The sequence below is a fragment of the Numenius arquata genome, chromosome 1, assembly GCF_964106895.1.
Source record: "Numenius arquata chromosome 1, bNumArq3.hap1.1, whole genome shotgun sequence".
NCBI lineage: Eukaryota > Metazoa > Chordata > Aves > Charadriiformes > Scolopacidae > Numenius > Numenius arquata.
In genome coordinates this window covers 93,363,815-93,388,475 of record NC_133576.1, presented here as the reverse complement: position 1 = coordinate 93,388,475, position 24,661 = coordinate 93,363,815, and the positions used below count along the sequence as shown (strand labels likewise).

At 36.7% G+C, this 24,661-nt stretch overlaps 1 protein-coding gene across 2 annotated transcripts in view; it reads left to right on the top strand.

Moving 5' to 3' along the window:
• The window catches only part of NDFIP2 (Nedd4 family interacting protein 2), a 44,275-nt gene that overhangs the window by 4,708 nt on the left and 14,906 nt on the right, over nt 1-24,661 (top strand). Inside the window, exons 2-5 of one of the 2 annotated variants that reach the window (XM_074167621.1) lie at nt 14,281-14,437; nt 15,931-16,058; nt 19,972-20,031; nt 23,207-23,294. In XM_074167621.1, the coding sequence (XP_074023722.1) occupies nt 14,281-14,437; nt 15,931-16,058; nt 19,972-20,031; nt 23,207-23,294 (433 nt within the window). The remainder of the gene's footprint in view (nt 1-14,280; nt 14,438-15,930; nt 16,059-19,971; nt 20,032-23,206; nt 23,295-24,661) is intronic. The other variant, XM_074167669.1, reaches the window with a different exon arrangement.

Sequence of the window (24,661 nt, the reverse complement as noted above, 5' to 3'; positions counted from 1 at the left end):
TTCTATAGTATCTGTTGTCTTTGAAGAGCTCTTATGTAATTGGTGTTACTGAACAGATTGAGCTAGCTTACGTTAGGGAAATTCTGTTCCTTTCCACAGATCTAGTGGTGATGTCATGACTGGAAGATAAAATACTGCATCTGGGGACTATATTTATCATACTGAAAAATATTGAGTAGAGATGCATTAAGTGATAAGCTTTACTGTTGCTTGTTTGTGACAGTTGTGCTGGTATTTTTAGTGATATGAACCTCTTAATCATTGAAGATAAAATTTTTCAGTGTACTGGCTTTTTACACATGAAATGCCTAGCATGGACCTTTAGAAGTTTAGAAGAGCAAATGAGGATCTTCTAAAATGAGGTAAATTACACTTTCAAAGAATGGGCTATCCTTGCATCTTAATTGTTTTTTTTTAATTTAATAATAAACATTTTAAATTTTGAATTTATTTCTGTAACATTTTTACCTGTAACAATTTTACCAATTTTTTACCAAATTTGGCTATCAAACATAGCGGGCTTTTTCTTGAAAGAATAGCTTTAATGTTTTTATAAACACTTTTCCTTATTTTTTATAAAGAAGAGAAATTATAAATGTTGAGGTATGTTCGCAGATACAGTAGTGATGCAGTTAACGCTTAAAAAGTAATACATTTTTACATTTTTTTCACTTTTTAGTTAAGTTTTTAAGTACTTTAATGTTTCATATGCACAAGGAAATGAACCTCATCTCTCTTTGAGTGTTCCTCCTAAGTCAAGGTGATGAGATACCAAACAGGTACAATCCTTTCTGTCTATTCCCCTTTGTAAATTTAAAGCAGGGTGGTCTAACTTTGTGTGTTGCCACCACTGGCTGGTTTTTGGATCTCTCTTTCAGAGGGCCACAGGGATAAACACCCAGCTCTGCGTCTGATTCATAGGAAGAAACGCTGCCTCACTGGTACAAGAGGAGTAACCACAGTTAGAATAGCTTTCTGGTTCTTCATCTGGGCACAGGCTGTGGCATGTGGGCAGCTTCCTTTCTTTTTGGCGTGGGCACGGAGGGACATAGGGTGGTTTTTATCAGCACACAAACTGGTTTAGTTATGTAGGGCACCGGTTTTACCATACTGAACAACATGAAACGAGTAGTATAGACCAGCCACACTTACCTGGGTTGTTCCACTTGGATTTTTCTCCAAAGGTCTCGGTTGGGTTTGCACAAGGGTACTGCAGGAGGAGAGGGTAGGAACAGGAGTGACCTTTCTGGTGGCAGCAGGCTGTTGGTGTGGCTGAGCCTATCTTGTGAAACACTGGGATTTTTAAGTTCTTGAAAGACATACAAAGCCAAAAGAAAGATGTACCTGATCTGTGCAGTGACATTAAGTCTTGTGATGTATAAAGACAGCTTCAGGCTGTGGCATGCATATATGCCATGTCTAGTAAGTCTTCTAATCCTATTAAAAAAGGCAAAAGTTCAGTAACAGGAATAAAATGCCTTCAAATAGCAGGGTTAGCAGAAGTCAATTGTGATGTGGCCAAGCTAGATGTTCTTTTCATGCTACTCTTAAAAAGGGAAACTCTAACCACTCTGTCATTGTGTTCGTATCTGAAAAATACGGTAGGAACCACATCAGGCTAATCTCAGAAACCGAGTGTGACTTTAATACAAAATGTTAGTAGCCATCTTCTGGAGGGGGAAAATGAGGTACGTTTGACAAATGGCTAACTCTAGGCTTGTTTTGAAACTTTCTTCCCAGTGACAGCGTTGACAAAACAAGGAAGATGTGGCAACTGGTAATGTCATCATGCCTAACTTTGTGAGACCTCAGTGCTCACTTTAGAGTCATAGATGTGAAGGTTGTATTGAGTTTGGTAGCCTCAAACCTCCTTCTAGACTTCAGGTGCGTCAACTGCTTCAGAAAGAGGAATGAACGAATGGACGTACACCAGTACACCCACATTAGACAAACTGTTTTCAAATGGAGATGTAATCCCAAGAGATTATGAGGGGGAAAAAAAAATAATAAAAAAATTGGCAACTTGTTATGTTGGAGAGGCACTGCCAACTGTTCCTACTGAAACGAAGCTATTGCACAGCCAAGGCTGTGGGTTTGAGCTGCCTCGGGCTTAGGTCTCCCACTTCCTGGACAAGTGCTGTCACAGCTCGCCGATTTTAGTAAAACGGGCACCCCCTTTGCCAGCTGTGTTTTTGATGAAAATGACTAACTTCTTCTGTTTTGTGCTGAAGTCATTTCAGACTCCCGCAGCCAGGGCTCGCAGCCCATGTCAGGATGCGGATGCCTTACGGCTTTGAGATTTACAGTGAAAGTGGAAAATATATTTCCATTTTAACATTTAACTGTTTGTTCCACTTAGCCTGTGATAATGGAAACGATGCTTAAGATTAGCCTAAACCTGATATAGTCTAACATACTTCTCTGTCGCTCTATAGCCAAAACATTAGATACTGAATCACCCTTCAACCCCATTGCTGGCTGTGCCTCCTCCAACTGTGTTTGGAGTAGACAGAACAATCTAGAAGACAAGGCTCCAAACTTTGGGTGGTGTAGACACAACAAAATCTGGTCAATATATATCAGTAGTATATTACTTTATTTCTGTTTGTAATCCCATTTTTCTTTCAAGTTACTGTTCAAGGTGTTTGGCAGAGATTTGTCATCTTCCTTCTTGTAAAATGTGGCTTTCCAGTAAAAAAATTGAACAAAATTTTGGTCTCCAACTATTGTATGATAATTTAACATATTCACAAACGTAGTTTGTGCTTTTGAACAATATTTAGCTTTGAACAATATTTTCCTTTTTGACAGTAATCCTGTTAGTGTTGACTGATTATTGTTGTAGAGAGGTCAGAATCATGCCCTTGGTGAAGGTGTACATGTGGCTTGAATTACTGAACATTTTTTAGCTTTTCCCTGATTAATCTGAAAAGGTTACATAGAGCAACCTTGAGGAAAAGTTATTGACGAAAGGATGCTTACAGTATCAGTAATCTCCTTATTGCAGAAAGTAAGGGTGGTTTTGTTGTTGGGTTTTGCGGGTTTTTTTGTTTGTTTTGTGGGGTTTTTTTGTGAAGTAACACAAGCTCATGTTTAAGCATTGCTTTGGTAATAGTTCATGTAGTTAACACTTGTCATCTTTGAGGATTGAGTGATGCCTTTGGTAAAGCATGAGACAATTGGGATAAGAGCCCTGGATGATTCCGAGTTCAGTTGTCCATTTTGATCATGGTGATTGTCATATTTTGGAATTTAAGGGAAACAGAATTTAAGGCATTTCTAAGGAATGTACTGAAGCATTAAGACTCTTAATTGAAACTCCACAGTTGCGGTCACAAAATTGACTTGCATCAAATGCATAGAGTAAATGATTAGGAAAAAGGGTTGCATAAGCTGTATACTCTTCAAAAGCTTTTCCAAATTCTAGAATGCGAGTGTGTAATTCGAACAAATGAGCAGGTTGCTAAAGCCCTGCAGCGCTGGGCCACACCTCATGATGAGCGATGTGGCCCATGTTGCTTTCTCACATACCTCAATGCCTGCTACTGGGATTGGGTTTTTTTTTTTGTTGTTTTTTTTTTTATATCCCCTGTGGTATACAGGTAGCACTCGTTTGGTCGTCGTCTACTCTCCCCTGAAGAGCTGAGCTTCCTAGACTGCTGCTTTTTTGTTGGTTTTGTTTTATAACCACAAAAACCTGACCTACTGGAAAGTGCCTGCCCCTCAATGTATGCATCGTTTCTCTAGCAGCTGAGAGATCCAGAGACTTGTCCTTTGGGCCACATATTTTGTAGGATTGCTTTAAAATGCTTAGTCAACACTCTTTAACAGTGGGGTTGAAAAAACTCGATACTATCTGTTGAGACATAAAAACGCGTTCTTTAAAGAAAGGGCCTTTAGTGTTCGTCGTTGTTGTGTGAGTTGTGTTTATCTTTGCTGCTAAACTTTATTACAGCTGTGAGTCCCATAGTGGATGGAAGAGAAAGAAGACCACAAATCAAAATGAGAATCTTTTTAGTAGAGCCTGTTCTTCTGCACGCAATGCATAAAAAGCATGTTCAGCTGGTGTTACGTGCTTGTGTGGGGTTTTTCTAAGCTGTTAAAATTTCTGTCTGTATTATCTTTCTAATGATTTGATTTACTGATATCTTAAGTTGAAGAGCTTGAATACTCCATTTTCCAGTTACTAAGATAATGAGATATGCTAAAAAGTCAGGCACAATTGACCCTGTAATAAGAATAAAGAGGGTTTGCTCTTATTGATTAATAATATCCTCTGATTTATGTATTATTGAATTAATGATTTCATTTTGGGCTAACCGGTACTATAAAGTAGGAAACTCTTTCTGCTTAACTAGCTTTATTCAAATACACAAGCAATAAAACCTCTGTGTTGTCAATAAAGTTGAGACTTTTGAAGTTTTTCTTAAAGTTTTACTGCAGAATTTTTTAAGACATTTACTTACCTGTGATACAGGAAACAAACTCGAGAGTCATTTTTTGCCTACATCTCTCAAATCAAATCTCAACTGTATGCTCCTGCAGTTCAGTTACCATGATACTTCTCCAGGAAAAAAAAAAAAATATTCCTCTTTTTCCTTTATACCACTCTCTTTAAAATGAATTTGCCATTTCTAGCATTTTCCTGGATTGTTCTTCATTAGGAAGCATTGTGCTTGAACCTTCCTACTGTACTTGGACTTTTAAGTGAAACATGCATATTATATTTAGAGAAATGCTCGGCTGTTTCAATCGACATTGATTTTTTTTTTCAGCCCAGATGAATGTAGGCTAAAATGGAAGCAGGAACTAACTGTTGGATATTGAGTTTGCTCTTGGTGACAGCCCTGTCCATTTCCTAATTTTACAGGCTGTCCTATTACCTCTGCTTTTACAGTTTACTTGTTTTGTATGTTCTGTGCGACTTTAGAGTGACTGGGATCTGTTTTCTGTACTGGTTCTATAAAGCTGCTGTTAAGTAAAGACATGACCTTTCGACTTGCAATTCTTGGAGCTGTCACTGACGGTTTGCTGAAGCTGTTGGTTCGTGGCAGCTGCCAATAAATCCTGATAAAACATTGTCCATCATCAGGGAAGACAGTGAGAATGAACAGGAAGCATCCCTGTATGAAACCTGGGCGCTGTATACGCCGTTTTGGGATCTCACAAGAGGAGCTACAGAAGGTAAAGGGAAGCAGCCTTCTTAAAAGTGGTATCTGAAATGGGTGGTGGCAGTTGGAAGTGATGAACGCTTAAAAAGTCACCAAGGCAGTGGACATAGCAGTTGCGGAGCTGTTATTCCCCAAATTGTGCAAGATTAAAATGGGAGAGCACTCACTGAAATTTGGGTTGAATCACAGAAAAGACAAGGAGAAGCGTACATACACAGTTTGTTAACACACAAGATCATTGAGGCAGATAGTACTAGCAGATTCAAGAATGCAAATTCATACACATCAAGACCATAACAGATGCAAATGGAATAGGCAGAGATAAACACTTTACCAGCCATAAATAACAGCTGTGAATGTTGGGGGAGCCTGAAGAAAATAGATGGCAAATAAACGACTAAGGCTTGTGTGCTGTCCATGTATCTCCTGATGATTATGTTGGAGACGGAACACTTCCTTAGCCTGACCGCTGGTCTCAATAACATGCTGCTGTTTTATTAAAGGTTCTGTATTATACACTCTTACTTCTAACTAGAAAGTCTTCAAGGAGGAGAGCCTCATTTTGTACTTTGTTTATAGAACTTAAAGCAGTTGCTTGAGCTGTTCTCGAGTTACCGTTTGACAAACAGAAGGCTACACGGTACATAGTAATCTTTTTAGTAACTTCTAAATTCTAGAGTAACTCAGAGTTGCAGTACTTCATAGTGTACAAGTTCTAGAGTAAGCTTTTTTATCCACTTTTTTTCTAGAAATAAATTTTTTTATACTGGAAGATTTGAAAACTGTTGGTCCCAGCCACAGTCTTTATTAGTATAAGAAACTTCAGGTGTTTGTTCACCAATTTCACAACTAATTCCTATAACCATGCAATACGAAAAACTCTTGGAAGCTATGCTTGATTTATAATTTTACAATAAATATCAAGCATGTATCTGTTTGGATCATACCGAAATTCCAGTATTCAAAATTATTTCTGTGTAATTCTTTCGTAGAGAAGAAACCTAAAAAAATTAAGTGGAGAGAAATGGATATATTTTAAAGGATAGAGTTCTCATATTAACCCAAGGTGTGTTACTGTCCTTTACTAATAGTTCCACTTTTGCTGTTAATCTGAGGGATGGGAAGGAATAGATGTTTTAGAAGCCATAGGGAATGAATGCACATGTGTATGCTGTGCTGTTAAATGTGCAATTAGTTGCTTAAATCTGGATTACAATCCCCAGAAAATGAAAGAGCAAGTAAAATGCTACATGGAAAGTTGCCATTGGGATGAAGAGGGCGAGAGAGAGATTTACACGCATACACATGTGTGTATATATAATGCTCTTAGTTATTTTATTTTTTTTTCCCCTTTACAAAGTCCTGGTCACCATTCTCTGTGGTTTTGGGGATTTTTTATGAGTTTTTTTTCCCCCAACATGCTTATAAGCTTCACTTTAAAAGAAAAAAATTGAAAAATCCAATGTGTTACAGATCCCTAGTTAAAGAGAACTGACTAAAATGATTTAACTATCACTTAAGTGCAGTTCATGTCAAACATTTTCAATTGCTATGGATCACTTTAGTTTTACATGAGGAGTCTCACTCTGGCAGAAAAGCCATTCTGTTGCAACATATTTTTCAACAACATTGGGTATAAATCTCTTTGGATTCTTTTCGGCAGAAGTTTGCCTCCAGAGGTTGTGGGTTTCCATGGCACCTAATCCTTATTTAGCAGACACACTTGGTATTTCTACACAGCTGTGGAATGGCAGCAATGGACTTCTGTTCTGCTTTCCTGCCTCTACTGCAGATTTTATACCTTTGACCTTCTAGCATATTGACTGCTGTTGAAAATTGTCTGCAGAGATGCATGAAGGAGGAAAGAAAAACAAACAAACCAACCAACCCACTCCATTGTCATGAAGGGCTGTTGCTAGATCTGGGTATGTGATAGTTGATACTTGCCAAGTGATGGGATGGTGGGGAAAAAATGATGTGGGTCTGTTCTGTGCAGTCATAAATTCTGATCAAATTTCATCAGTTACTTTTAAATACATAAAAGCTGAAAGTTACTGGACTTTCGTGTTTTACTGGAATGTACTGAAGTGCCTTATAAGCCAAATTGCTTAGTCCTTTAATAGAGTATTTATTAATCTGAAGTCTCTGCAGTCTCTAGAGGGTGATGTTTCTCTAGAGTGTTGTGGCTGTGGCCAGGACATGTTTTAGGAGAGATTGCATTTGGTGCTGAGCTGCAAATAGCTGCCTTCCTACTAGCTGGGAAATTAACAATCTGGTCTGCATGGGTTTGTGGTAAGTTTGTGTTACAACAGGAATTTGAAGAAAAAGGCATGATGTTGTAAACTGCCCCATTGGTAGAAGATAAAAACTGATGCTGAGGAGAAAGCTAGTAAGTTAAAATGCAACATGGTTGTGGGTTTTTCCCCTTATATTTCACAAGAATTGTGAAATATTTCTTTCAGAGGCCATTTTGAATATGTTTTGTTTTTTTTTTTCCTGGTAAACAAGAAAATGAGAACATTTATATTGTAGAAGCATTTCTTTCTCTCTTCTGCTCTTACAATTTTTATCTAAGTGTAATTACAGATTATTGGTTTTGATTTTGATTGTCCAGTGGCTACTAGTGACCTAAATTAGGGTTGATTGATTTTAGCACTTGGGTGGTGTTAATGGTATAGGTTTTATGGGTTTTTCTAAAAATAATGAAGTAATAGTCAATAGCGTGAGCTGTAGAGACTAATGACACAACATTCAGAAACAATAGAGATGGGGAAAAAGAGGTCAAAGCTGTCTCCAACATTAAGTATTTTTGTAACAGGTTCAGAATTAAATTTTATTTTGAGATTTCCTTTGGGTTTTTTTCCTTGAAAATCCCAAGATTAATGCTTAGCTATTTACAGATGAATAAACCTATTTTTAGACTACTAACACTGAAAAAATGCAAAATGTGGTTACAAAACAAGTATTTAGTACACAGCCTGTATTTGTTCAAGTGAAATTGTTTTTATGTAGGTAAAGAATTCTGCTTTCAAGCCTCAGTCGAGTAGCACCTTATTTGTAGGGAGCAGTTAAGTACAGATTTACAAATCACTACAAGTAGGCAGGTGTAAAAGACCTCTGAATTTTTCAGCAAATGAAAACATCAGGTGTAACATAAAGAGCGGAGAAGCTTCCTGAAAGCTTAATGAAGATGAGAGCAGTTTACTCTTTAACCTGCTGTTGGTTACACCTCTAACATTTACTATGGTAGAATTTTAGTGAAATAAATACCCGTGCAGCAGTATGGAAGATGTCATGAATCTAATGCAGAAATGCTGAAATACTTTTTGCACAAGCAGTCTTGAGAAGAGTCTTCCATGCCCTTCTCTCCAGCACTAGAAGCTGCAGTAAGTAGATATTTTTTGGTTGACCTTTTGGCATAGTCTGAAAAACTGACTCTAGAAGACCAAAGTGTTGATTTCTGCAAAGTAAAGTTGAATCTCTCTTGTTAAGAGTGTTGCTTTTTGTGGAGGAAGTGTACCAACTGGCTGGTTTGCATACAAAGGTTGAACTTGCATGATCTACTTAGTTGTCTCCATACTTAAAGCATAATATTAGGTCCAGCATTACAGGGTTTCTATGTATTATATTTGTTTTAATGCAGTTTGAAACAAGCCATGAGTTGGTTGGTGTGAGGTCAAAGCTGGAGGGGCCAAGCTTCTTCAAAAACAGAATTGTAATATCATTTGAAAGGCTAGAAAGGAGGACACATTAAAAAAGTGTCCATAATTTAAGATAGCTAGTGAGAAAGCTGTGAAGCTCTGGTGCCCCAGGCAGAACCATCACTACTAAAACTTGGGCAAAAACGTACCCGAAAGTCATTTTTTTCCAAGATGAGCTGGTAATAAAGGTATAAAAGGAAACTGGCATAAAAGGTAATAAAGGTATAAAAGGTATAAAGATATAAGAGGTATAAAGGTATAAAAGCAAGCTGGCTAGTCAGTTTTGTGTTTGGTTATTGGTTGGTTTTTTTTCCTGTATAGTAGTATCTTCTGCATAATTTTATGCTACACTAAACAAATTATATAAATAGCATGAAGATAGTGCATGTTTATAAATGTCACCTTTTTAAAATGCGTGCAATTTGCTGTTGAAGTTAATTATGTTGCAAAAATTTTGCAATGTACTGATTTCTGTAAATCATATTTTATGAAATGGGAAAGCAACAGCTTTTGAAACGTGCATAAAATTAGGTAACGGGAAAAGACTTGAGTGCTGTTTGTGTGTATTGCACTACGAGTATGGCGAGAGCTGGCGTGTGCTACTTTGACGCACTTTGTCAGAAAACATCATTCTAATCTTGTGTAAGTATGGTACAGATGATCTACAGACATCTTAATATATCATTTCCCCCTGATTATTTTTTTTTTAAATTGGCATATTTTACTAACTTGCCTATGTTGCCACTCTTGCACAATCAGTCAGTTCACCACAAATAAAGCCAATTCTATTTATCCAGGCAAGCAAACTTTTGTAGGTCAGACAAAATTACTGTCTACGGGTAAAAGAGAAGTGTAAGTATAGAATGACATCTTCCTCCCAGTTTAACCTTTTATTTTAAAAAGCCTAAAGAGTAAAAGCGTCTGCATCAGTCCCCTCAGTAAAGACTTCTGTACTAAGCACTTTTTTGTGGTTCGTGTTTTTTGTAGGGTGTCAACTGATTTCAGGCATTGCATCTGATTACTTTGGAAACAATTACACAAACTAAGTAGCAGATTTAAGGAAATAAATTACAGGAGGAGATGGCAGTACTTCTTTAAAGAAATTATTAATTTAAAATAAATATAAAAAATTATAAAGGTAGCTGTACTTTCCACAGTATTTTTGTGCTGAAAGGTCTGACGTTGGTTTTAAATTTTGAAATTAAATAGTGAATCATTGTTTTATAGAGCTTTTCCAGGAAAGAAACTGAAGATAGTATAGGGTAAAAAATCACATGAAGGAAAGTAATGTTTTTTTTTCCTGTGCTATATGCTGCTTAGTAGTTACCATGAGTTTTTGAGTCACTGGTGGCAGAAGAGTCATTGCTCCTTGATTGAACTTTGAATTCTAAGTGTCCTAACAGAGATACCTCTTGAGAGTATAAGCATCATGACTTTTGAGCCTGTAATGTTCTGTAGTTTGAGGGCTGCGAAAGCAGGGATTACAATACTTGTGTAAACAGTTTAAAAGTAATATGTCTAATAACAAAGTATTCCCTTTTTTTAAATGTAAAGCTCCATATAGTCAGCCAGTTACACTGCATACAGGCTGAGACGTGAAGGACAAAAAAATGTCTTTGTGTCCTGCTTTTAAAATGTGAAGGTGTGGGGCAGGGAAAGGTACTAATTTACAGTTGTCTGTAGTTTAACAGGTCCTGGCAATTATTTTGACTGTAATTTTGGCAAAAGCAGCTGTATTGCTTACTACCTTATAAAGGTTCATTAGGGGCTTGGGAGGAGGTTGGGATGATGAACTGTGAGTTCTGCGTAGTCCTTTAATTAAAAAAGTGGGCAAAATAATCTTACTATTGGAAAAAAAAATCTTTAGATATGATTTCTAGACTTCTGATGTTAAATGTATGTCAGGTAACATTTAAGTGTGTAGCATAAGTAATGCCTTGAAACAGACGCATTCTGTTCCCTTCTGAGTGTTTTTAGCTGGGTTTCTATGGCAATGGAACCTATGCAGAGTGTCAGGCCTCTTCTTCCCCTGTCTCCAAAAATAACTTCTAAATTTACCAGCCAGTATAAGCCAAAATTAAACGGGAAGGGGGAGGCTCAAAGGTAGTCAGGTTCTTACTGGTTTCAAGCAAACTGGTGACTCCACAGAGGAGCAGCAGTGCCCTGTGAAGACAAGGCAGAGTTGCTACAAGACAAAACAATACAACCACCGCTGTCTGTGCTGCTGGCATAGGCAAAATTTCCACCTTGCTGGGGCAAGTTCTGCTGCAGCTGTGGGCTTTTATTGTTTTGGTTTGGTTTTTGCCCCAGTGGCGTCCTCTGAGAGGAGCTGAAGTAATTGCCTTGAGGAGAGACTAGCAGACTTGAACCAAAAACTAACGAAAGCTGTTCTCTGTTCATGGAACAACTTGTGTTTATTATTTTAGGTGTAAACACTCAAGCTGCTTAATCCACTTCTTACGATTTTTATGACGGGGTATTCTGTAAGGAGTCTTATGATTTTTCTTTAAGTTGCTGCATTAGGATAACCTTGATGCCTTTCAGAAATTCTGAAAGGTCTGTATAGTAGAAGACAGGATGAATAGAAATGCTTAGTCCCTGAATATAAGCCCTACAAAATAAAGACCTTTTGAATGCACTAAAGGGCATAACGGGACTCTTTTGTATGGAGCCCTTAGGATGGAATTTTTCTGTTTCCTAATTGCAGTTGCTATAACAATTGAATGACTTGTTAACTCTGTCTTTGAAGGCAAGAAGTCCCATGTGCATGTTCTTCTCCCGTCCTCATGTTACTTTCATCACTTGTAACTATTACTAAATTACAGAAAATTTGGAGAAAGGTAACTTTCAAAAAAGCGGGTAGAAGACACAAAATTAATTTCCTCGGAAATGGCAAAGTGGATTTTGCGTAGTAATATGCTCTTCGACCAGTGAGCTGCTGTGGATCTCTGTGTGTCTTCAGGATAGCGACAGCACATACTATGGCTTGGTAGGGTGATTGAAGTGGAGGATGAAAGGAGAGGAAGAATGGAGCTAACAGACAGAAATCCATTAACTAGGCTTTACTTCTTCCCCTGCTCGTGGACCAGGTTGTTGTGGTGGGGTGGTCAGAACTACACGCACATCCCAGGTGAGGGTGGGTGTACCAGCCGTTAGTGTAAAAGTGTGCCAGTAATGTTCTGTTATTTGTTTCATTGCTAATGAAATGACAGTTTTATTTAAAAAATGATTTTATTTTAGCTGTATCCATTGCAATACTAGATTTTTCTTGTGAATGATAGTATTTAATTTAGAACCATAACATTTATAGCTCTCAGGCTGTTTTTCTGACCTGCTCGATATTTTTAGAATTGAGTGTTTTGTCTTCTCACTTGCTTTCTGTATCCCTAAAATACATTGGGTTCTTTTGAAGTGGTTTTGTTTCCTTTGGCCTTAACTACTCTTAAGTTGCTATACTTATTTCTCAGGTTACTGCTTCTTCTGGATCACTCATTAGCCATTAAATGGCCTGATTGTTCAGTACCCCAAATCCCTCAATAACCCCTATCAGTTCCATTAAAGGTGACTTCTTAATAGTATGTGTTTGTGTGTCTATATATTTACTTACATATGTGTGTGCATATATATGTAGTTCATATTTATAGATAAACCCTTTAAGCTATAGTTCTTTGAATACAGTATTTGGAAGGACTCTTGAAAAACAATTAAAAATGCTTTAGCAAGTAACGCTGTCACTTCTTCTAATTTGATATATTTAAAGAGAAGGGTGTGGTAGAAGCCATATGAAAATTGCATGAAGTTGGTCTGTTGCACTAACTCCTTTTGAAGCATTTTCTGTTTTCCCTTGAACATCTTTTCAATTTACCTGCCTGCTGTTGAAATGTCTTCTATGCTTTTAATTCCTGCTGTTATCCTCAGTTTTTCATCAGGAGGAAAAGCACAGAATTTGTAACGTGCAGAACTTGAACGTGAGCCAGCAGCGTGCCCTTGCAGCAGAGAAGGCCGATGGTATCTTGGGCTGCACTGGGCAAAGCATTGCCATTAGCTTGATGGAGGTGACCCATCCCCTCTGTTCAGCGTTGGTGAGGCCACAGTGCTGTGCCCAGGTCTGAGCTGCCCAGTATGATACTCAGAAGCACTCAGGACATGGTCCTGGGCAAACGGCTGTTAGGTGGCCGCGCTTGAGCAGGGGGGTTGGACCAGTTGGCCTCCAGAGATCCCTTCCAATCTCAGCCGTTCTGTGTACTTTGATATACCCTGGATATAAAACAATTTTGGTATGAATGTTAAGCTACTTAACAAAGAATTTAATATTCTTTCTTCTGAGAATGTGCTTTTTCCAGTAATCTGACTGTACTTTGCCTAATATGAAATTAACGTGGGTATATTCTTAATATTTTGTTATTGGAATTAAAATAATATTTTTCTGCAAGTTGTTCATAGAAATTACCAGTTTGAAGTTACAGAGTCATTTTTTTCAGATGTGTTCAACTTAACTAATCTTATTTTCTGGATTTTAAATATGGAGCTTCAGTAGCTGCCTCCTAGGCATCTTATCTTGTAGTTCACATAGTGGCAACTAGCACTTTTTTGTTTACTGCTAGTACTCTTTCTTCTTGAAGTTTGATTCATATTTGAAACACTATCAAGTTAGCTAAAATAATCAAAAAGATATTAGTTGCTGGAGCTGAATTCCACAGTTCTAATCAACATTTTTGCATATCCAAATTCTTCTTTCTGTATATACTTAACTGGACGTGTCTTTTTAAAGCTGCATTTTAAGAAAACAAACAACCAAAAAACCCAGCTACTTAAAGTTTTATAGGGAAAGGATTCTTCCCAGTCTGTAAAGAACAGGAGATTGTTTTGAAAAGTCTCAGAATTTGAGTGGAGAAGCTTTCTGACAAGATGCAAGAGTATAAAAATCCCAGTTATAGAAGTAGAAATTTGTTGTATTTTTTTATTTCTTCTAATTTAGTACAACAAAAGACAGTGTTGCTTACCTGTTGTGTTTTTAAATGGGTTAATACATTTTATGAATGCATTTAAGGGAAAAAGTGTAATGGTGTTCAAATATTCATATAACAGGAAGTATTTTGTAGTCAGCATTTTCCCGTGTTGTGAACATTTTAAAAAAGCAGATTTTAAAGACTCTCTGAGCATGACTGATGAGAAGGAATCCATTTGGGGGGGGAGGGAGGAGCAGTTAAGATGATCTTTAGCTATTTGCTTGAAAGGATTTAGCTGGACTACTTAAAGTAGTCATGTGTGATGTGCTGTTTCATAAATAACTTTTGGTTTTGTTGAAGGGTAATCTTCTCTCTTTTTAAAGATGGTTCTGCAAGTACTGGGTTGTCGTAGGAAGTATTCCCTGAATGCCTCTGAAATTTGTGTGTTTTTCTTCTAAGCTTCACAATGAGGATGACCCCCCAGAGCCTTCAGCAGCTGAGCAGCCTTCCACGTCTACAGAGACTACGCAGACGCCCCAGACGGCAGCCTTATCTGAAGCAGATACTTCCCCTCCACCTTACTGTAGCATAGCTGTAGAAGCAGCTGCAACCTCAGGTATTTTTCTTACTTAAGAGCTTGTCAGGGAGGAGTGTGTCTGAATCAGCACTTGGTTCCAAGTGGTACGATGCTGCGGTTTTGGGTTTTTTTTCTTCTCTACACACACAATTGCAGTAAAAAGCTCTGCTTTCATGCACAGCCCTTTGTCTGCTTTGTTCAGAAGAAGCACACTTCTAAATTGCACTGATTGTTCCAAATTACTAGGCTAAGTGATGTTCATTAATTAGTGTAATAGGTTTTATTTAAGTCTGCGTGTAGTTCAGTTCCACATTTAATCTATATCGTTGAGTAGTGCTCCATTATTAGACCTTGTTAGCAATTTTCACTCTCTCTTTGTAAAAAAACCCAAAACAACAAAGCATTGATTTGTCAAAACTTAAATTTCTTAAGTGTGTGCTATTGCTTGGTGAAAATATTGTCATGAAAAGATGCATTTTGCTTTAAGACTTATTGTGGAAAATGAGTAATGAGTCTTTTTTTCCATTTATTCACTGCTCCCTTTCTCATGAGGTTGTGACTTTTCTTTGGGGTATGGAAGACTTAACAGCAGGCAACGTCCAGGTCCCTCTTTAAGCAAAGTTGCTTGGATTTGCGTCTCCCATGTGCCAAATAAATATTTTAAAAGTAACCTCCAGCCTGATTTTTTTAATGTTGATTAAAGAATCAATTTCCTGTCCCTGTCCTTTGAGGCAGTGTTTGCCAGTAAATACATGGCTATGCAGAATTATCCGTATATATAACATCTTTGTGGTTGCGTGATGACAAATCTTTTTACCATCTGACCTGTGCTGACAAATCTTTATGGCATAAGCAGTCTTGTTACAAACTACTGCTGGGTGTAGGAGGAAGCTCAAGGTGTATTTTAAATAGCTTTTATTCATTTGGTTAATAATTCTCTTCTACATGATGATGTTTTACTATTTCACTGTATAATAATGAAGTCTGTAGTCCATTTTGATAGAAGGAACATTTTTAAAAGAATGAGGTGAAATTGAAATCTTGGAAAAACTGATTTTCACAGTACAACTTGAGTTACCACCAAGGCCGTGCTAATAAAAATGCAGCATGATTGTTACTGGACACTAATTGATGTTAATAATTAAAAGTTGTTGTTGGTTTTTTTTTTTTAAGGATGCTTCTGTGCATATCTTTTTGTATGATTTGATAAAAAGCCTTTGATTGGAATGCCTAGAGATGTAACTCAGCAAATGCAACTTTTTTGTTCATAAATTTGTTGGCTCCTTGCAGCATCTAGATTCAGTTTTCTGCCTTGAGTGGCAACTAAAAGCCCCGTTCACTATTTTATTTTGTAAAAATAAGTGTTTTTTTTTAAAAAACTTAAAAGAACTTGAAGTATCAATTCAATCATCAATTTCAGCCTATGTTGAAAAAAATTAGTTATTTTAAAGCTTGTAGTTATGTGCATGTAAAATTTAATATTCCTGACATCTTTCTGGCTTAAAAATGCATAACCTCTTTATTTTGAACAGAAACACACAATGAATTTTATCCTGTACCACCTCCATACAGTGTAGCTACCTCTCTTCCTACTTACGATGAAGCAGAGAAGGCCAAAGCTGCAGCAATGGCAGCTGCTGCAGCAGAAGTTGCCCAACGAGTAAGTGATACAATTCTGCTTGATTTCAATTTTGTGAAATGTTAGGCTACTCTAATTGTTTCTAAAAATTGGGCCTATATTATGGGCTATTTGTTAAAATAATGGTGGGCTGATGATTTAAATATTTTGGATGCTTAGGTTTTGTGTAGAGAGTTCAAGTTAGTTGTAAAGTACTACCAAATGTGTGTTGCATTTACTCTTTTCTGAGGCATAGCTGCTGTCTAAAAAGCTTTAAAAGCCAATTTTTGCCCTGTTTCAATAGTTTACCCAGTATTTTGTCATCTTGTAATTAGGTATCCACTACTAATGTTACTTTGTAGAGTTGTTGCTAATATTTAGTGTTTCAAATGGTAAAAAAAATAAGTTAATGATCAAAGGAGACCATTAGAAAGGAAGGAGAATTCCAACAAGTCTTGAAGGGATAAAACCCCAAATTCTGTAGACCTTTTAAAAAAGGAAAGGACCCTGTAGTTTGTTTCATGAAAACTTTAATAGTGAAGTTCAAAGAAATGTTCCAAGTACTTAAAATAAGCAAAAAATACCCCATGCCACGAGTTACTGTAAAGAGTAAAGTAATAGGTATACATTCAGCATTTATAGTTTTGTAAGAATTAACAGTATAAAGAATAAAATCTTCAAAATAGAAAAATAGATATCTGCAATTAATTTTAAATGTTAATTTTGGGATAAAAGAAGGAAGAATTTTACTTACAAGTTTTGGAATGTGGAAATTCTATTGTTTGGTAGTATCGGCCATAATATACTATACCCAAATTAGGCTTCCAGTGCTTTCACTAAAAATCTCCAGCTTGAGATCAAATGTGATTGCATTTGAGATGCATTTAAAAATCTCACTGACTGCAGCGTGCTTGTCACTGGAAAAAAAATTCTGCTCGTCCAGCGGGAGGCTGTTCCTTCCTTTACTGCTGTGTTGTAATCACAGTGCACAACGCTCACTTTTAAGGTATGCACAGCTAAAATTAAATTGAATTTGTGTAACATCGCCAGTGAAGGCGTTACACAAGTCTGTTTTACTAAATGCAGCAGGGAACCAGGAATATTTGCATGGTTACCTGCCAAGTTTCTGTGATGAGGTAATGATCCCCAGTTGTAACCTTTTAACTGCTTTAACAGGAGCATGGATTGTATGTAGTCTGTCCTTACTGCTTGTCTTATAAGTAAAACTTTTTCTGAAGTATTGGTCTGAATGAAACACTCAATCTGAAGTTATAAACCTTTAAACTTACTTGGAACATTAGCAACCCAAACCTTAACTTTTAAGGTACCATTACCAGTCCTGTGACACTACAGACAGGACACGTGCAACTCTTGCAAGGTTCTTTTTGCTTTTAACTTTGTACGTGTAGAACCCCATGGGGTGAAAGTTTCAGACATATGAGTAATCTTCCTTGACCTGAATTTCACAGGGGAAACCTCAGGCTGGGGTTCAGCCAATTTCAAGAACAAAGCTAAGGAGAAAAAAAAAAAGTGTTTTTTTCCTTGTAATTTTAAGCTTTTTTTACTTTGGAGAACTCTTTCTTACGTGTTCAGGTTGCAGTGTCAGAAATACCTTTTGCCCTTCCTCAGAAAATCTGCTTGGCTTTGGCCAAACTACAAGTTTTTGAAAAATTAATTACTACAGTTGATATACACAGCTTCAAATTTTGTAAATGTGTGGAGATTGTCTTGCATGAACAAGTTTAGACTGCTCGTAGCTCTGAAGGGGTTGGGACTGCAGGTGTGCTGTTGTCAGAAAACACTTTCAAATGTTCTGTATCAGAGTAGGATTATGGGACTAAAAGTAGGTACACCTTAGGAATGCTTTTGACTGTTTTTGGTCAAAACACTGAAACTGAGAAATAGGAATTTCTGATGTGCCCTGAAATAGTTCTGTTATTCTTGGCCTTTGGTTAGAAGGGAAGAGGAAAGCTGCTTAATTCAACTGCAAGGGCATTAATGGTAGGTGGAGGGAAGAAGGACAATGACTCTGAGATTCTGAAGCTTATGTGTTTTAGGAGAAGTCTTGTTTAGGTTGGGCAAGGAGGTAACTGGCTCAGAGTGAGCACAAGCAGTGATCAGAGAGGATGGGTCTAAGTCAAAATGAGAAAAGGCAAGGGTGAACGGAAAGGAGAGGTATGGAGGGAATAAAGAGAGATTTAAATGAGGAAACAGGAGGGAAGAAGGATCAGCTGGGATTGGTGGAGAAAGGAACTCAAGTGGGACAACGTGGTACTACAGGGAGAGGAGCTGAAGCTGGTGTGTGAGCAAAGAGGAGTAGGGAGGGAGAAGGAATCTGGAGTTAAGAAGTAGGAGAGTAGGATATGGTGACAAAGTGAGAAATAAACTTTTACATAATCTACTTTCCCAAAACATAAAGTAGATTTTGACATTGAAGAACTATGTGCTGAAACCACAAGAATTTCACTGACTTATGAAAAAAATCAGTAGGAACACACCATGGTTCCCCCAAAGCAAAGATTGGCTTAAAAGTTGTAAATTTATGGCAGTATTAAGTTAGTATTGGATGTCTACTCAGTGTACCTAAAAGCACAGTCCTAACTGCTAAAGATCAACTTTAATAGAATTCTTACTCAGTTTGCTTCTGTGGGTTTTTTTTATTTTCTTTTTTTTTTTTTTTTTTTTTAAGCACATTCACACACACAAGCTACATTAAAGAAACAGTAAAAGGTTGAGATTTGGAGAAAAAGTAAGAAATGCTGAAGTTAAGTTCCAGTTTTATAGATGATATTAAAATTATGTCCCAACACAGTTTTAATTAATGCCGTTCTAATTACCTTACCACGTGATACTGCCACAAAATCCCTGCCTTATTTAATACTTCTGATGGATTTACACTGGAGTGGACTAAGACTGTGTAATAAGACTGTCTTAATCTGGCAGATGACTAGAATTAAAAAAAAAAAAAAAGGTCATGTTATAGTTAAAGTGGTACTTTGCCATCTTGAGGGGAAGATTTTTGATCCTTAGCTCTGAATAGCCATGGAAGAACAGATAAGTCACTTAACTACATACCAGTAGTGCAAAGTTTAATTCTTTTCTCACTTTTACTGTCTTGGAGATCACAAGCAGCGGCAGCTGCAGGCAGTATCTGACTTGCATGTTACACACTTTGCAAAACATACGCAAATGATATAACATGTAGTTTCTTCAGGTTTTATTTTCAGCCTTATGAAATTGGTGCTTTTAGCATTGTGAACTCTGCTATGATCTCTGCCTCTAGTTTCTTCCTTGTAGAATGAGGATATATTGCCTCGTCACTACAATAATGTGAACAATTGGAAAAACTTAAATGTCCTTATGTTACCCTGAGTGATACACGAGGCTGATAACTGTTTCGTGGTATACTCCAAAGTGTGCAGTAAAGAAGGCTACAAACCTACTCATTGAGCAAAAGAGAATGGTATAAAAAGGCAGCACATCTAATAAACAGCTTCCTTTTTTTGTCCCCCTGAATCGTGTAGCAATCTTACAAAAAACATTAGCATGATCATATTAAAGACTTCGTCACAGGCCCTGCATCCACAGTTTGTGTGAACAATCTAAACCTAACATTTACTGAAACTTTCAGTACTTGTTTTTGTAGTTCTTTGTGTAGTTTGCCTTACAAGAATAGATTGTGTATAAAGACTTATTTTTTTTCAAATGTTCCCAGATAGCTCAATGTATCAAAGAAATTGTAGCAGCCCTATGTCATCAGTAGAGATAGCATTAGTTACTCTGGCTTTCGATGTTTTCCTTTTCAAATTCTCAGGGTCAGTTTTGAAAGGTTAATTTAAAGGGGCAAAAATATTGCTAACAGTTAAATGACTTGTTTATATGTTGCAATGAATGGCTTTTACTTAATGCTTTTCAGTTGCATTTGTCTTATGTTTTTCTGTTTTTACATGCTTAGCACGCCCAGTTTAGGGAGTCTAGGAGTCTGTTTGATGAAATATTCCTCAGTCGTCCAGAGGTATGGTATAGTTCTCTCTAGTTTAGACTTTAACTATGAATTTTCCTGCTGGCAAACAAATGCTTCTGGGGTTCATTGTGCCTTTTTTTCCCCCCACCATTAACTTCTCCATATTGTTTTGTATGCTGAAGGTATCATTTATGGGGATTATTAAGTAATTTGACCCTTTCTTCAGTAGTTTTTCTCTGTAAATCCACTGCATTGAGAAGAGTTATATCTCAGTTATCCAAGCGGGTCCTGAAAACTTGGGTTCTCTAGTTGATTAAAGGTGGTTGTCTCACTATACACCATGCTAGGTTTCAATCTGAAAGAAGTTAAAAAGCACTGGGGGGGTTGGAAACAGTCCTCTCTCTGCAGAACACTACAGAGGGTACTGTAGTTTAAGGAGTAAATACGTTAAAATTCAATAGATGCTGTGTACCATTGGATGTTCTTTTGCTTACAGAAATTATTGTGTGACATGCCATTTATGTTGACAATATATTTTGCTGTTCAGATGTTTCTCTGGTATAGGAACAATAAGTTTTCTGTTTATACAGACCTCGGCATATTTAGCCAACAAGAAATATTGTCCATGAACCTTAACATAGCTAAATTTGTCAAAAATCACTATGAGATACTGAAACAGTATTATACATTTTATGGATTTGTGTGTGGTGTTACATGATATTCTTCTCATTAAAAGGAAAAAAAATATAAATACAATATATAATTATTCTCATTGATAAAAATCTTAATATCTAATAGAAGTATTTCCATGAAATTATTTCGTTCTAAGCATCAGCAGAAAGAACAGTCATTCTGCATTGTCCTTTTTCGTTCCTCAGTGAATGGTGGCAAACAATTATATTTTGAAGAAAGAGTGGGGCAGTTGACACCAACTAGATTAGAGCACTGTGTAAGACAGACAATATTAGTGGGGCTTCAGCAGTGGCCAGTTAGTGTCTTCCATCTGCAGGACTGGTCATAAAACCACACGATACTAAATGATGTAGATATAGGAAACCATTTCTTAAACATTCCGATTATTTTCATATGACAATTTTTGGAGACAGTAAATAGAAGTCAATTTAATATAATTCCCGCTTGGCATGGAGTGTGATAAATTACAACTTGTTCACACTTACTACAACAGTGCCCACTTGCAAATAGCTGCTCTCATGTCCCTGGGTTGTATACTGCCCTGTGTTTCTCACATGTGTAAGCCTTAGAGGAGCTTGGGCTTATAGAGAAACCAGCTTAACTTGTTATTGTAGTTGAGCAAAGTTTTCTTTTTGTTAAGCAACATTTTGCATAGAGTGTAATTCACTATTTGGTTTGGAAATGCCAGTATGAAGTACAGTAGTTAGCAGACAGTTTTAAAAAAAGTCCAAAAATTATTTTATATGGGGTTTTATAGACCTTCTGAAATTAAAATTTAAAATATTTCCTCTTGTCCTGACTTGAAAAAGGAACTTTTGTGGCATACATTTCAGAGATAAGCACATTCAAATGCAACTCTTTGTTTAATGCATTTTCAGCTCTTCCTTCCCTCCCTGCCCCCCCATCAGTCTTGTAGCCGCATTGAAGCTGAGCTAAATAAACTAATGCTTTCATAGTCACTTAAGATGACCATTTAGGGACATCTGAAATTGTGTAGAGCTGAATTACAGCCCCTTAAGATTGTTGTTGAACTAACTTTTTGTGCTTTCCTTGGAATTGTCTATGTGAAGAGCAGTGTTTTAAAGTGAGTTATCTGATACAGAGTCTTGGTTAATTAATCTGAAATACAGAGCACAGCTGGAATTTCACAGCCGTGTTAGGAAGGGTAAAGCCTGGCTGCCTTGTGTTGGTACACTTTGTTCTAGCACATTTTAAACTATAATTGCTATACCCTGGTAAATTATTTTGCTGTGTTGACAAAGGTCAACATGTCAATCCCATAACAGAACTTCAGATCACTGTGGTTGTTCAATGCCCTTTAATTATGAACTTAATATATAAAATAACATTTAGTACAGTGACTGAATAATGTGTTAAAATCAGAATTACACTATTTCAGTTGTAAGTGTTTGCTGTGGGTGAAACAGCTAAGTAAACCTCACTTGAACTGATCTCACTTGATTTTTTTTAATTTTTTGTAGGTCATTTCTTATTTCAATTCTAATACATTATGATTAATTGTTGAGAAAATAGGAAAAGAATTTTACTCATGCTGATGTCAAGACCATATCACTGCTGCTACTGACAGCAGTATTTAACTTGTATCATTCTGCATCTTTTTGATGTTATTCGCTTAAGTATAAAAATTATGTGTTTAAGTGATTTTCCAGTTTTCATCAGGCTCTCTTTAGTAAGTGAAAGCTTTTACATTTGTCAGTCTACAGTTGCAGCAATTGTTTTACTTGTGCACAGAACTGCATACGTAAGAACTGCCAAGTTCTGTTGAAAATCAAGCACCAAGAAACAAAACAAACTCAGACTTTCAGTAGTTTAAGATCTAGTATTTTGACACGATGGGAGAAATCTTCGGATCGTTTTGACTGACATCTCTGTTTACTTTTGTTTGACTTTAAAGTACTGTGCTTTTCGAGTTTAGAAGACTTTTAAACACTTTTAATGTGCTCGCGCCCTCTAGTGTCCTTAGAGGTTTTCTTTGCTTTGCATGTTTTTCTGTAGGTTATAGTGTAGTCAAATTGGTTAGTGCGGTGCTGGTGCATCAGCAATTTATTTTAAGATACTAACCTTATTCTAAAGCTTTATTCTATATTTTTGGGAAGCATTAAAAGACTTCTGGCAGGAGAAAAATAGTATACGCGGTGTAATGGTTTTGCAAAAATACTTAATAGCTTAGCAGCATATCAAGATAGTTACAGTAAGAAAAGAAATTTCTATTGGTTTTGGTTGTCAAAGTACTCATCTGAAATAATTTCTAGCTTCATTTAAGATGAATAGGCAGCATGAACATACCTTCTTCAGAAACTTTTCCGTTAAATTTGGGCTCTATCAATGTAAGCAACAAATAAGACTTGTTTTATAGATATGAAATATTTTTCGTTAAAACTTCCTTTATGTAGATGTGTTACAGAAATGTCAGTTTTCTTCTAGCTTTAGAAACATAATTAATACTTTAATCCTACAGATAGTTATTCTAAAATAAACTTGTCACTAAATTATCACTAACCTGTAAATCCAGGAAGAAGAGTATCCACCACGGGATGATTTCAGTGATGCAGATCAGCTTAGAGTGGGCAATGATGGCATCTTCATGTTGGCATTTTTCAGTAAGTTATCATGTATCCCAGACCTACTGAACTATATCTTAATTGTACCTTTTTTCCTATGGAGTATAAAAGATAGCTGTTATAAACTGCAGTAATGTACTGTAATGAATGGATTTTTTTTATCTGTACATAGATATAAACACTTCCTGTTCCAGAGGTAGCAAATACATTGCACTTTATTTTTTTTCTGTGACATCTGTCACAGATAAGGGGACAAAGCGAAATCATAGTAAATGTTTTGAGGCATAACAAGGCTGCACTGTTACCTTTTGGAAAATTTTGTCATCTTGTTGGACTACCAACTTGAATTAACGCTTGGGTCACAGAAGTCTGGCAATCAATTTTTAAGTAGAAAAAATTTGAAAGAGAGAGATGATGTGCCATATAAAAGTTGCTGATGTTAGCGTAGTGAATTAAATAGCTGTGGGTGGATTTCTGGAGTAAATCCAACAACCCTTATTTTCAGGTTGAGCTAACCGCTAGCACATAAAAATGTACTGTCTTCAGGTAACGTCTGATTGTAGCCAGTACTACTCTAGCATTTCTTCAGTGTGTGTGCGCTGTGCCTGTCTTATCTTGTACTAATGTACTGCATTGAACCAAGCTAGATGTAGCCACTATAAGTTACTTCTAGAAGGAAGCTGCTTCTGTTTTGAAAATTCCATATTTCTTTCTAATTTCTGAGGATATTTTCCCTTTCTGAAATAAATGTAACTTATTTGGCAACCTTGATGGAAGCTTGGTGTTGGAGATGTAGCTGTTTTTTTTAGAATTCATCAGGATGAAAGCTGATTGATTATCCAGTGAAATCTCCTTTATGTCTTTCAACCTAGATCTCATCTTAGTTCTTTTATCTTTACTGTCTTTCACAGTCTTTTTATTTAACTGTTACAGATGCAGGTTACAGAACTTTCACGGAAGTTTTTTTCATGTTGGCATGCGATGTACTAGGACAATGTGTTGTTCGCATCTTGGGATAAAAATAAGTGTCTACATGACATAGCAAATATGTAAATACACGTATAAGGTAACAGTGAGTTTTGTAGTCTGACCTCTTTCTGTAGTTGGACCATGGTAAGGATATATATTCTTCAGGGCAGAGGACAGTATGGCATCATCAGCAAGATGATCTTTAAGGTCCCTTCCAACTCAAAACCATTCTATGATTCTGTGATTTTTCTGTTTTCCTTTTATCTCCTTCCCCATGTGCTGCAACCTTTTGTATTTAACCTATTTAGGTTCTGAATTGTGTGAACTTGTTCTTGCTTTTAAGTCCCAGTTCAGGTCTTCATTAGCACTGCACTTGGAGGTCAAGTGGATTGTTGGCTCTAATGTGCTTTAATTCCTTAAAATCACAGCTGAAAACA